Source organism: Ochotona curzoniae, unplaced genomic scaffold (genome assembly GCF_017591425.1).
Source record: "Ochotona curzoniae isolate NIBS_2020 unplaced genomic scaffold, NIBS_Ocur_1.0 contig_3332, whole genome shotgun sequence".
NCBI classification, from domain to species: Eukaryota; Metazoa; Chordata; class Mammalia; order Lagomorpha; family Ochotonidae; genus Ochotona; species Ochotona curzoniae.
In genome coordinates, this window is record NW_024465816.1 from 5113580 (window position 1) to 5126491 (window position 12912).

At 55.8% G+C, this 12912-nt stretch overlaps 1 protein-coding gene and 1 pseudogene across 1 annotated transcript; one reads left to right on the forward strand and one right to left on the reverse strand.

Moving 5' to 3' along the window:
• Positions 1-1614: 1614 nt before the first annotated feature.
• Positions 1615-5994, reverse strand: PDX1 (pancreatic and duodenal homeobox 1). Its single transcript, XM_040979904.1, has 2 exons — positions 5510-5994; positions 1615-2056 (listed from the first exon to the last, which is right to left on the reverse strand). Exons 1-2 carry the CDS (start codon positions 5919-5921, stop codon positions 1617-1619), a joined length of 852 nt encoding a protein of 283 aa, XP_040835838.1. The 5' UTR covers positions 5922-5994; the 3' UTR covers positions 1615-1616.
• The window catches only part of LOC121156272, a 40388-nt pseudogene continuing 33432 nt past the window's right edge, over positions 5957-12912 (forward strand).

The window sequence follows — 12912 nt, forward strand, 5'->3', positions numbered from 1 at the left end:
GGCGAAGATTGGCGTGGCGGGGTGGGGGGTGGGGGGGGGAAGAACAAAGTTTTCCCTGCCCCCTTTCCCGTCCTTAACCGGGAGTGGGGGCATTTCTGTTCTGAAGGGCTTCAGATTTCCATCTCTGAGAAGGAAAACAACATATAAGGGAAAAATTAAAGTAGGGCCTCTTGTAAGGGACCCAGGACAGTGGATGCCCTGTGGGGGTGCACAGCCCAAACAAAGCTACCGAGGGCTGCGCAGAGGGGCCCTGTCTCCACCGATCTTATGCAGCAGCATTCTTAGAGGAGCACGGGAAAATGGCCCCGGGAAAAAAGGCCCGCAGGAGCCCCCCCCCACCCTCCCAGTTGGAAGGCAAAACAAACTGGGCCGCCTGGCCGGCTACTGGTTTGAGCCACTCCTGGCTCTACTCTTCCGTTTAGCCTTAGCCAGGGCTGCTCCAAACTCCCAGCCAGAAAGCCATCTTGGAAAGATATCATTGCATTGAAAATCTCCCTGGTTAGTGGAGGTGTGGAATTATGCAATTACATAACTTTTTAAAAATGCCTCCCACTTGCATACCTTTTTAAAAACACTGTAGTCACTGCACGGTAAAAAGGGTTTACCACAAGGTAAGGGCCACCCCTTTTCATCTTCTCCCACATGAAATGTATTGATTAAGCATGCCCCACAGACATAAACTAAATACGACGCCCAGATTTCGAAAGGAGGAACCGACCCGGTCTCCACCCATATGTTGGTAAAAAGTGGTCAGGTGGCTTCACAAGTTAAAATGACATATTTTCCAAATCTGTCGACCGCCTTGGAATAGCTGTTTCCAAGGTGGACAGGGCCATCAGCACGCCCGCAGCATAGTGGCCACAGGCGTTGAGACCCAGCGCAGACTCCACAAACTGAAAGGAAAGTTCCAGAGACATTTAGATTAGTGGTCCATTGGGTGGGATTGGAGTGGGGACCCATTCATCTTTCTCCCTCACCGCCTAGTTCCCTACGCAAGCGTTCTGGCCTGCACGCTGGAGCGCACCGGGACGCCAGCGGGCACCCTCCGCTCCACTGCAGTCGGGACGTGCACAGCCGACTGGCACGAAGACGGGAGGACCTGAGCTGGGAAGCGTGCGACTTAGGAAACAGAACCACGGGAGGAGGGGCAAGGGTCTCTCAAGAGCTTTAAAACCTCCGACGTTTCAGTGGAGGCTGAACAGCCGCAGGCTGAGGTGTTCAGTCAGCCTTCAGCTCGCTTGCTTTGACGTAGTTTTGCGTTCTCGGTCTGAGCCCGCGCTGGGTTCTTAAAACTGGGGGGTAGTGCTTCTTAAAACGGAGGCGAGACGGGAGAGATGCGCCCCACCGCGGCGGACAGCGCCCACTCAATTAAAAAAACAAAACAAAACAAAAAACCAGAAAAGCCCTCCCCCGACTCCCCTAGTACAAGCCACCAGGATCCCTGCTGCTCCGGGAAGGCTCGCCCGCAGCTCCCCTCGGCTCCTCTACGGGCGACGTGCACCGGGAAGAACCGGCGCCAAGTTCTGTCCCCTTCAGTTTCCGGTGCTGCCGGCAGCCCCACCCGGCCCAACCGCCAAGGCCATTGCCACTGGCGGGAGCTGTGCCACCCGAGCATCTCACCGGGGTTCCTGCGGCCTCCGGGGCGCGACACCCGATGGCTGCGGCGACGTGCTAAGGCCCGGCGGCAGGCGACCCTCGCGGGCGGCGGCGGGCGCAGCGGGCGGCACAGCTGCTCCGGGCGGCGGCAGCGCCAGCAGCTCCTCGCCGGAGGTCACGGCGCAGTCCTGCTCCGGCTCCGCCACCCCGCCGCCCCCGGCCGCGGTCCCACCGCCCCCGCGCTTTTTGTCCTCCTCCTTTTTCCATTTCATGCGGCGGTTTTGGAACCAGATCTTGATATGCCTTTCGGTCAAGTTCAGCATTACGGCCAGCTCCACCCGGCGCGGTCGGGAGATGTACTTGTTGAACAGAAACTCTTTCTCTAGCTCCAGCAGCTGGGCGCGCGTGTAGGCGGTGCGCGTGCGTTTGTTCTCCTCCGGTTCAGCCATGTAGGCGCCGCCTGCGGGGGCGACAGAATGTGTGAGTGTGGGGTCCCCTGCTAGACATCACCCCCCCCAACCTGCCCAAGGTGCCATAGCGCTGCCAACTGCTCTTGTGCTCCAGACCCCTGCCCAACGGCGGGTGTGGATCCACACAGCCGTTCCCTGCAACCCTATCCCGGAGGTCAGTTCTGCAGGGGCGCTTGCCCTATGCCCAGGTTTGTTTCTGTCCAGTGAGTTCATTTAACCCACGTCTGGGTTGATGCTGATTAAGATGCATACAATATTTACTGACACCGCTGTCTCGGTATAAAGAGGACAAAATGTCTTTAACATAGGACTTGCTTAAAAGAAGAAAAAAACACTTTCTGCCGATGACCTATAGCAAGAAATAAATCTCAGATCACTATCAGTCCACACGATGATATATTACGTATGATTGTATTTATGCACATAAGCGTACCTGACAAGCACTTCAGCCTATACCACCGACTTTGACCCCATATGTTACCTAATTGCCCCACCAATTACTCCATTAAAACAACTCCAATTTAAACCTATTGAGTTGGGTCCAGAATCCACTAATGGGATGCTGTATGCTGCTAGAAATTCCCTGTGCTAATGCCTGGTTAGGAAACTAGGATACATCTCTTTATCCCCTGGTCATTTAAGTTACCTTTTCTTTGGTTACATTGTCATTGATCTCAACCTGGGAGTCCCCAAACTAGTGCTTGTGGTTTCACCCCTAGGCAGGCAGCGGGAGAAGCCAGACTGTTCCAGGGACAGTCACCACTGGGCCGGTACGGGACTGCTGGGACAATTGGAGGTAGAGGCCAACAGGGAGGGCATGGTGTCAGGAACTATGCTTGGGAGCTGGGATGGCAGCAGCAGACCGAGGGAGGGAAGGAGAGTGGAGATAAGGGAAGAGAGAGAGAGAGAGAGAGAGAGAGGGAGAGAGAGAGAATGAATATGTGAATATAGAAACAAGCCTCAAAGGCTGCAAGCTCTGGGTCACCAGAAAGCAAAAGGGTGTCCAGTTTCAAAATCAGTGCACAGCACACACTGTTTGCCGCTGTCTGCTAGTTCTTGATCTGCTCCTTTCTGGACAAAATACTTGCCCTAAAGCGGAGGGAGTGCTTATGCCTGCTGGTTCCAAGGCGGGTGGACGTTTTGCTAAGGCTGTTCGGAAAGCTTTAAGTTGAAACATATGCGTGCGTGCATGTCTGGGAGTGTGTCTGGGACAGAATTCACTTCCTTCCATCCCACCTGGATTTCCACCAGAGCAAAGTTATACCTTGACTGCAGGTTGTCCTTGGTCTGAAAAGAGGATTTAAGAAAGCTCAGCCAGCCGAGGTGTGGACTACAACTCTCTGGGGCCAGCCTGAGTTGCAAGTCTGGTGGAGGGGCTGGGAGAAGGGCACCTGTGCTGGAACCAGGCGGCCAGCAGGGAGGCAGTCTGAAGGTGGAAGCTGGAGATGGTGTTGTTGGGAAGATGTCCAGGGCCCTGGTCCTAAGGCGCAGGCAGGGGCAGCGGAGCTCGGGTTTTCAGAGAGCCAATTCACACTGGTGCTTGGCTGGCACCCTTGGGCTTCGGCTGGCAAGGAGGCAGGTTCATCAACCCTGGTGGGCCTTCGAGAAAGTTTTTCAGGACTGGTGTGTGTGTGTGTGTGTGTGTGTGTGTGTGTGTGTGTGTGTGTGTGTGAGTGTGGTGGAGGGTTAGGAAGGATAGGCACAAGCAGCTACCCGAGGCTTCTGAGCCAAAGTGGGTCCCTTCCCTGTGGGCCCAGGGTGCACAAAGGTCCACCAAGCCAGGACTTCCACGCACTAGGTTCTTCCCGCGGACCTGTAGGGCCGCGATGTCCAGTTCTTTTTTGGGTCTTACATCCTAAAGCTTTCCTCCTCAGGTGCAGGTGCACATCCCTGGGTGGGGGGAGCAGATATGGAAGTTACTCCACTTCTGGAAGGTTCTTAGAATCTCCCTAGCTCAGGTTCTGAGGATGCCCCTGGCATAGGGGCAGAGACAGCGAGGGCCTAGGAGGCCAGTAACTCCTGTCCGCAGCCTGCCCTGTGACAAGGAGGCCTTGCTGGGAAGGTAGCTCTGAAAGAAATTACCTATTGGGGGCCTGTGTGGGGCGGAGTGAGGTTCAGGGGGGTCCCCTAGTCTCCCGAGTTGCCCGGGACTCCAAGGCCTGGGAGCCTGGCTAGGAACAAGACCGCATCTCCACAGCATCTGGCATCCCCTGGCATCGCCATGGCCCGTGTTTAGCAGGAGGTAGGGACGACTGAGGCTAAGTATGGGCACTGGCTGTCTGGGTGTCTTGAAACCTTTATTTTAGCTAGAAAGTGACCTGGGAAGAGGCAAGCCCACGGCCCGGCCGAGCCTGAATCGCCTTCTACTCCCCAGCCCGCACTGGCAGCACCGGCCCAAAGTTAGTATCTGTCAGGGCTAGCCAGATCCCACCAGACAGGGGGCGCCGAGAAATCTAGGGGCGCACTGGGAGGAGGGGTGCCAGCTCGGGCTTCTCTCCCCTTCTCGGGACTGTCAGTGGAAAGCAAAATGTAACTATTTGCAATGCAGGTGTGACCCGAAGTGGCTGCTGCACGGAAGCGATAACATTGTGTAGCTTCGGTGCACAGGCCGCGCCGGAACTCGCCGCAGCTCGGGGCGGGGGAAGGGAGCTGGGGGCTGCTTAGCGTCTCCGCCTCCCTGCCGCGGGAAAGACCTTGGGGTGCGCGCCAGCGCCCGGGGCCGCGGGAAGCCGGGCCTCTCGCCTCTCCGAGCCGGCTGTGCCAGGGAAGGCGCAACGCCGCAGTCTTTAAATTGCCTTCGGGGGCAGCAGCGCGGGGAGACCCCTTTCGCAAGCTGCTGCTGGTTGGTGGGAAAAACATGAGCAACGCAGACGCCTACGCCGGGAGCTAAGGGCGCGTCCGGTCCTTGGCCTTGCGGTGAGCCCCTTCCCCGCCCTTCCCCGCCTTACCCTTGCAGCTTGGCGTAAGCTGGGCCTCCGGACACTGCCAGCGGAGTGGGTGCACTTTTTTTTTTCGGACTTTCTCAACCTTTCTAGGTCTACCCAATGTCCTGGAGACGGGCTCGCGCCTCTGTAATGAAGCCACTGGGATGGGCAGGGGGCAGTGAGGAGACCATGGGCCCTGAAGGCGCTCCCCCCCGGATCAGAGGCGTCCTCGGTCTGGGTTAGCCTCCTTCACGCGCGTTACGCGTGCGTCCCGAACTATCAGATCCTCCACTAGCATAGAACCCCGAGTCTGGTTAGGCCTCGGCTTCCTAAGGGCTTCTGGGGGCTAAGCTGGGCTCAGTGGAGAGGCAAGAGGCTGGAAACTGCCAGGACAGCCGAATCAGGCTCTGGACCAAAAAGGCGCTCTTGCGCGGGATGGCGCATCCGGACCCATAGCTGAGAAAAAGGAAAAAAAAAAAAAAAGGGACAGGATGGGTGGCTGGGGAGAGGCAGGCTTACCTGCCCACTGGCCTTTCCACGCGTGAGCTTTGGTGGACTTCATCCATGGGTAGGGCAGCTGGACGCGGCAGGGATCCTCCAGGGTGCTGGGCTCCGCTCCATCCGGGAAGGGCCCGGCGGGCGGGTGGGGGAGCGCAAGCTGAGCCGGCAGGTGGTGGTGCAGGTGCGCCACGGCGGCGGGGTCGTCGGCCAGCGCGGGCACCTCGTAAGGCGAAATGTCGGGGGGACTGCCCTGCTCCAGCGCACCTAGCGCGCCGGGGAACGGGGGCGGCGGGGGCGGCGGGGGCTGGCGGCCCATATACAGGCACGCCGGGGGGCTGGCGCCGAACTCGGGCGGCGCGGGGCCTCGCTGGAACGCGCACGGGTCCTTGTAGAGCTGCGTGGCCGCGTAGTACTGCTCCTCGCCGTTCATGGCTGGAGCCCGGGCTCGGGGAGTCGGAGCCCGAGATGAGGGAGCTGACGCCGGGCGCTCGGCGCTCTGCGCTCCCACTGCTACTCGCTTTGACAGCTCCGCACTGCTCTCCCGGGGGGAACCCGCGGACCCGCAGGGACAGGCGGGCCGGCAGCCGCGCCATAGGCTCCGCCGTGCCTCACGTGGCTCCACCCGGGGCCATTATTGGCCCGACTGACTACCTTAAGAAGTGAGGCCCAGGTTTCCACAGGCACCTGCGTATTCAATTTTCTCTCTCAACTGAGCTTGCTGAACATGTTTGTGTACAGCTGGCAGCGCAGTTCAAAGCTGGGCGCTGACGGAAGCATCGGATCTTTGTTAGACACCCCCCCGCCCCCCCGTGCTTCTTGGGGACGCTAGAATTTTTTTTTTTTTTTTTTAAATCACGTTCACAAATACATTCCAAGGTTTCAGGCTTTCTTGACTCTTGGGGCCTGCAAATTAACAAGGTTGCGGACCCCATTTCTGTAGGCGTTGGTTTTATTTGAGATATTTATTCTCGGTCATTAAAGGATGTCGATGAGGGAACACATAAAATGTTAGCATTCGTTAGAGGTTTTATTTGTGACTGTTCCAAGTACCTGGACAGTGTCAGCTGCGATTTTAGAAGCATTCATGGTGGTTTTTGATACATATATAACATATTTTATATTATATTTATATATATTACATATAATTGAGTAGATACGTTATTTGCAAAATTAAAAAGGCGTTTAACTTTGATTTCGGGAGATTGAGGTTCGTGTGGCCGACTCGGGACGCAGGTGTAACGCGGCTGGCAGGCGGCTTGGACTCGCTCGCTCCGAGAGGGCGGGCAGCTCATTTTTTGGCCGTCCCGGGTTTCCAAGTCCTTGACAGTTCTTGGGGATCTTGGGACCGGGGCCAAGGTTTCCCAGTCCAGAACGTCCACTTTGTGATTGAAACGAGGTCCCTGGAGGGAATTGGGGTTCTTGGGAAGGAAATCCAAGTGCTTGGTTTTCCTGACAAAGTTCGCGCTTGCCTTCCACACGCTGGGTCACCTCTGTGCATTGTGGCGGAGCGCGGAGCCGCTTCTCCCGCACTGGCCTGTTCACAGGGATCGCCCAGACCTGTGCGGGAGCGACGCCACTGAGCCACCAAGGCCCACGCAGTCGGACCAGCCTGTGGATCTGGGGGTGCTCCCGAGAGGATGCCTTTCCCGGAGCCGCCTCGGAAGGGTTTTTTTTTTTTTTTTTTTTTTAATTTTAGAAAAACTGGCCCACTGGCGCAGGAACGTGTCTGCAAAGCCAAACATGAGCCGCCAGGAACCCAAGAGACCATTAGGGCAACACGCGCATACACCAATACAGGCCTTTGCTGATTTTTAATGTTTTCTCCTGCTGCGAATGTGTGTGTTCTAAATGCGCACAGACTAAGTGCGCTAATCCGAACAACCTTCATTTCCTTACAGGACCCAAAGCTCCGGGAAGCCTTTCTTTGGTGGGAGGTTGGGAGCGCGAACCCGGGTCCACACGTCGGCCCTGGGCTCGCTGCTGCGCCCCGGTTCTCGCTGCAGAAGGAGACCCCGGCGGGCAAGGTGGGGAAGCGGCGAGCCTTTCTGAGAGTTCCTCAGGGAAAAGGGCCACCTGCTGTCAAAGGGGTCGGGGGAGCGAGAGGCCTTGGGACCCTCGCCCGGAATCTCCCCGCGTCCGCCTCAATGGATCCATTGTTCGCGCTGGCCGCGGAGGACCCTGCGCTATCGCCCTGGCCGCGAGGGCTACATCGATCATGGGGCAGGGCCGGAGCGGGGTCCCGGGCGCCGCGTGTTGACCCTCCGGAGATAATCGGCCAAGTAGCCGCGGGTTGACTTGGCGACGCGGTTATGAGCGGAGCTCCAGCCGCGCACGGGACAAAGATCGGCCTCGGCCTCCCCTCCCCCTCTCGGCTCGTCCCTCCGCTCCCGCGGGGGCGCCCCCAGCCCCCCACTGCAGACTCCGTGCGCGCCCTGGCCTCGGAGTGTTTGCTCTGCACTTCTCATCTAATTGCACATTTCTGTGAATTGGTCTCCATTTCGATGCTTCATTTGCTCCCATTTAATATTTTTTGCTCGGTCCTGCGGAAAGCAAAGAGGCCCTCAGCGGAAAGCGAATCCTTCCACCTCCCCTGCGCTCCCGGGGGAGCTGAAGATCCCCAACCTCGAACTGATTCAGACCCGAGGGGAGTAGGGGGGGCCGAGATGGGGGGGGGAGTGCGGAAGGGCTGCAATGGGGGCAACGCGTGATCTTCGCTGTTGGGCTGTTGGCCCTTTTCCTGCCGCCTGTGGCCTCAAGAACGCACTCAGGGCTCAAGGGCAAGCGGTCCTTGCTTGTTATTATGCCTATCAGGTGGGACGAGGCTATTAAGGGCTTTTTTTTTTTATTAGCTCATTGTCAAGGGCATCCGTATAAAAGAGGCATCTCTGCACAACCCGGCACGGGGCAAGATCCGAGGACGCAGCTCCAGGCACCATAAAACCGCCAAGCGCATTACTGGGGGGGAGTGCGTTTCCGCTCTGCATCCCCGGCCGCCCGCGCCGCCTCCTCGCAGCCTGGCCCCTGACAGCCGCGATACCGAGCCATTAGGCGAGCGCCTTCCCGAGCCATTTAACAGCAGCTCTTATGGATAAATCAACAAAAAAGGCTGTAAACCAATTATAGTGTGGACAGTGAAAAAGTCGTTTATTAGCAGGCCGTTCTCGCTGCCCGCTCCCCCCGCCCCTTGCCTTCACACACACACACACACACACACACACACACACACACACACACACACACACACACACCGTGTGGCCCCAACCGGACAACAGTTTACCTTGTAAGTGGAGTCTGGCATTTTAAAGTCACTACATTCGTTTGAAATGGGGGGGGGGGGGGAGATGGATCTCACTTAACTCCATGAACTTACGCGCAATGTATGAGAGCATGTTCCTTTTTATAATGAAACCGGGGTTCAGAATAAACTCAGGGCTGTGATTGATAGAAGGGGTGAATGTGCTCCACCTAGCTAACTCCAAGGTCGGGGACACCGGCATCTCCTTCATGGACTATTAGTGCACACAAGGTTTGAGTCGAATCAACCGGGGCTTGAGCTCATGATATTCCTCTGTGAATCCTTAGGGTTTCCACACCCCAGGTCTGGCGCTGGGGGTGGAGCGAGGGCAGAGAAAAGCAGCTTAGACTTTAAATTTAAGCCTTTTCCATTGGGTACTTGGACAATCTAGTGTCAGTATAAGGGGGTGATTTGCAATTATCTTGTGGATAATTCATCACTCCCTGTTCCAGTGATGCATACAGACTCTGGAGTCAAGTTGGGGGAGCACCTCCTTGTTGTGCTGAGTGTGAGGGCAGAGCAGGGACACTCAGGAAGGGGGCTCTGGATGCCCCTGGAGGGGGCACATCTCCTGCCAGGGCCTCCTGCCAGTGTCTCCTGCCAGTGCCTTCTGCCAGGGCCTCCTGCCAGGGCCTTCCAGAAGCAGCACCTGCAGTCCTGCCTTCCCCTCTCCTCCGTGAACTTGGGTTGAAAGGAAAGCCTGAGAATCAAGTTGGGCCCCTCTCAGGAGCCCTGGCCAGGCTCCTGCTCAGACAATGCTTCAGAGGCACAGTGTCCACAGTACCTGACCTCGCTCCCTCTCGACTTCCACAACCCGCTTCGGGTTCTCATTGAAATTCCCTTTCTTTACCTTGCCACCTCCCCCTTGTTTCCGGTAACTAAGTCTTTGTTCTCCTGGGAATCTCTCCTCACCTCCAGGTTTCTGCAAAAGCCCGGAGAAGGCTTAACCCACACACTACCCAGTTCCTCGGACTGTCTGGCTCTGTGCTTCTCACAGCTCTTGGCTTGGAGAGCAGTCCTTTCAACAGCAGGTACCCATCGAATGCCTATGAGAGTCCTCGCTTTGTGCCTGCCTAAATCTTCTGGAGTGACAAAAATTCAGAAGCGGACATAGCTGTGCACCTACGGTGACAGTAAGCTCTTAGGAGCTGAGTATATTTTAATTTTTTTTTCTCTCTGCCTTTCTTAACTTCTCTCTCTTTCTCTCTCTCTCTCCCTCCCTCTCCCTCCCTCCCTCCCTCCCTTCCTTCCCACCCCTTTTAAAAACAGGTCTATTTTATTAACTTGAAAGGATAAGTGACCAAGAGGGAAAATGAGAGAAAAAGAAAGACATTTTCCATCTACTGGTTCATTTTCCAAATGGTTGCAGTGGCTCCAAGCTGGGCTGGACCAGGCTGAAACCAGGAGCCTGCAACAACTCGGGTCTCCCACATGGGTGGCCAGGACCCAGGCACTTGAGCCATATTATGCTACTTTCCCAGGGACGCTAGCGGGAAGCTGGATTGGAAGCAGAGTAGCTGTGACTCTAAGAAGCTCTCAGAAATGGGATGTAGGCATTGCAGGTGGTAGCTTTATCCACTTCACCACAATCCTGGCCCTATACCTGTCCTTCACATGTAGCTTTGCCCTGTGTGTTTTAGTAAGTTGTGCGATTTCATTAAGCCTCCCTGTCCCTCTCTGAAATGGAAATGATAGCAATTTCTCATGAAGTATAGTGATAATAATGGCATTAAGAGCGAAGTTCATGAACCAGGCGAATATTTTGCACACTTTAATCCTCACTGATGTCCCTGTCATATATGAAGAAACTGAGGCACCACAACATTAACTCACTTTACAAAGTTATAAAGTAAGTGGCAGAGCCTGGATCCATGCTGAGGTGTCCTGGACTTATAAGATTTATAATCCGTTATGTGGCCCCAACTGTAGGCAGTTGCCCAGGTTGCCTTGTATGTAGGCAAGTGCTCTACCTGCTGGGAGAAAAGCAGCCAATAGCTGGCAGGCATTCTGGGCGTGGCTGATGCCAAATTTGTGTTAATTATACCAGTGTGTGTGCCAGCATAGTTATTATTATTATTTTTAAGTTATCTGGGGTAGGTGGAGAATGCCAGGCCAGGCTGGGGTATGACATCCCTGACCAGGTGGTGAGGGTAGGGGCTGAAGATTGCTCAGGGAAGGGGGTCTGCAGATGCATTGGAGTGGGAGCGGCTGAGAGCATGGGGAGAAATGACTTCTGGGATCTTCATGGACCTGGCCACTGCACTTACAGATAGGGCCAGGTTGGTTTAGAGGGGAGAAACTGGAGGGTGCGTTTGGATTAAGCCAAGGTCCCCAACCACGTGAGAGACCTGGGCTGGTCTAAATAGCATCACTGCCAGCTGGGGCTGGAGAGATGCCTGGCTGGGCTAGCTGCAGTACCTACCTGTGGGTGTCAGAGCAGGGGTAGGCCATGTCAGATTGGGCTGCAGTACCCAGCAGAATGAGAGAAAACCACATCTGGGGGGCAAATTCTGTAGGGGACTTGTTCACTTCCCTCTGTGGGACTGCAGTCCCACTGATTTGTGCAGAGAGCTGGGGTTGGTGACACGCTGCGCCAGGCTGGACCACAGAACTCACCACAGACACTGGAGACATGGTTGGGAGGTGGCTGGGCTGAGCCAGGTTGTGGCACATGCCTGTACATGCAAAGGCCAGGACTGGGGGCAGACCATACCATGCGTGAAATCAGGGGCTAGGAGAGGAGCTGGTAGGGGAACTTGGGGAACTCCCCTGCTAGGCTGTGGCTCCCGCTGAGGAAGCACAATAGCCAGGGTTGAGGGCAGGCCAAGCCAGGCTGGGCTGCAGCACTAGCTGGCATATGTGTTATCTGGATCTGAGGACAGACCAGGCTGGCCCAATCCACAGCCTACACTGGCATATGTGAGAGTCATGACAGGGGGCAGGCCAGGCCTGGTTGGATGGCAACACCCACCAGTTCTTTTTCTTTTCTTTTCTTTGTTTTTTTTTTTTTTTCTTTTTTAGATTTTATTTACTTTTATTACAAAGTCAGATATAGAGAGAGGAGGAGAGACAGAGAAGAAGATCTTCCGTCCGATGATTCACTCCCCAAGTAAGCACAATGGCCTATGCTATGCCGATCCGAACCCAGGAACCAGGAACTTCTTCTGGGTATCCCACACGGGTGCAGGGTCCCAAAGCTTTGGGCCATCCTCAACTGCTTTCCCAGACAAGCAGGGAGCTGGATGGGAAGTGGAGCTGCCGGGAATAGAACCGGCGCCCATATGGGATCTCGGTGCGTTCAAGGCTAGGACTTTAGCTGCTAGGCCACACTGCTAGGCCCCACCCACCAGTTCTTATGGAGGACTGCTGTACCTGCTGGTGAGAATTGGGACTGTGGGTGGACTGGTAGCATCTGCTAGTGAATGCTGAGACTGGAGGTAGGACATTTAGAACTGAACTGCAGAACCAATGGCATGTAAAGACCCTGGGTTAGGAGTGGGCCTGGTAGACGAACTTCATGGACTCCCTTGTTTTCACTGGTGAGCATGAGAGTTGGGACTTGGGTAGGCCAGGGCAGACTGGGCATCCATATCTGCTGGCAAGTGCCAAGATGCCAGAACTGGGTATGAGTTATGTCAGGCTGGACTGCAGACCAAGCAGGCACAAGATCCAGGGCTGGGAGCAGTTCTAATAGGGGAACTGTGGGTTTTCCCCTGCTGGACTGAAGCTCCTGCTGGTGATTATGAGAGCCAGGACTGGGGCAGGCCATGCTGGTCAAGGCAGCAGCAGCTGACAGTACACATGTGGGCTGGATCTGGGTGTGTGTCAAATTGAGCTAAGTTGCAGCACCCATGGAAGTACATGAGAGCCAGATGGGATGTGGAGCAGACTGGGCTAAACCACAGCACATGCTGGCACATGCAAAAATCAAGGCTGGGAACAGGGCTACCGAGGGTTATTGGGGATTGCCTCTATTGGGCTATGGCGCCCACTGATGTATGTGAAGATTAGGCCTGTGGCAGCTGGGCTGGGCTGAGCTGCAGCATCCATCAGTTTGCATGGGTGATGGGATTAGGGGCAGAACTGACCAGGCTGCTGCATCCACTGGTATGTGCATTGGCTGGAG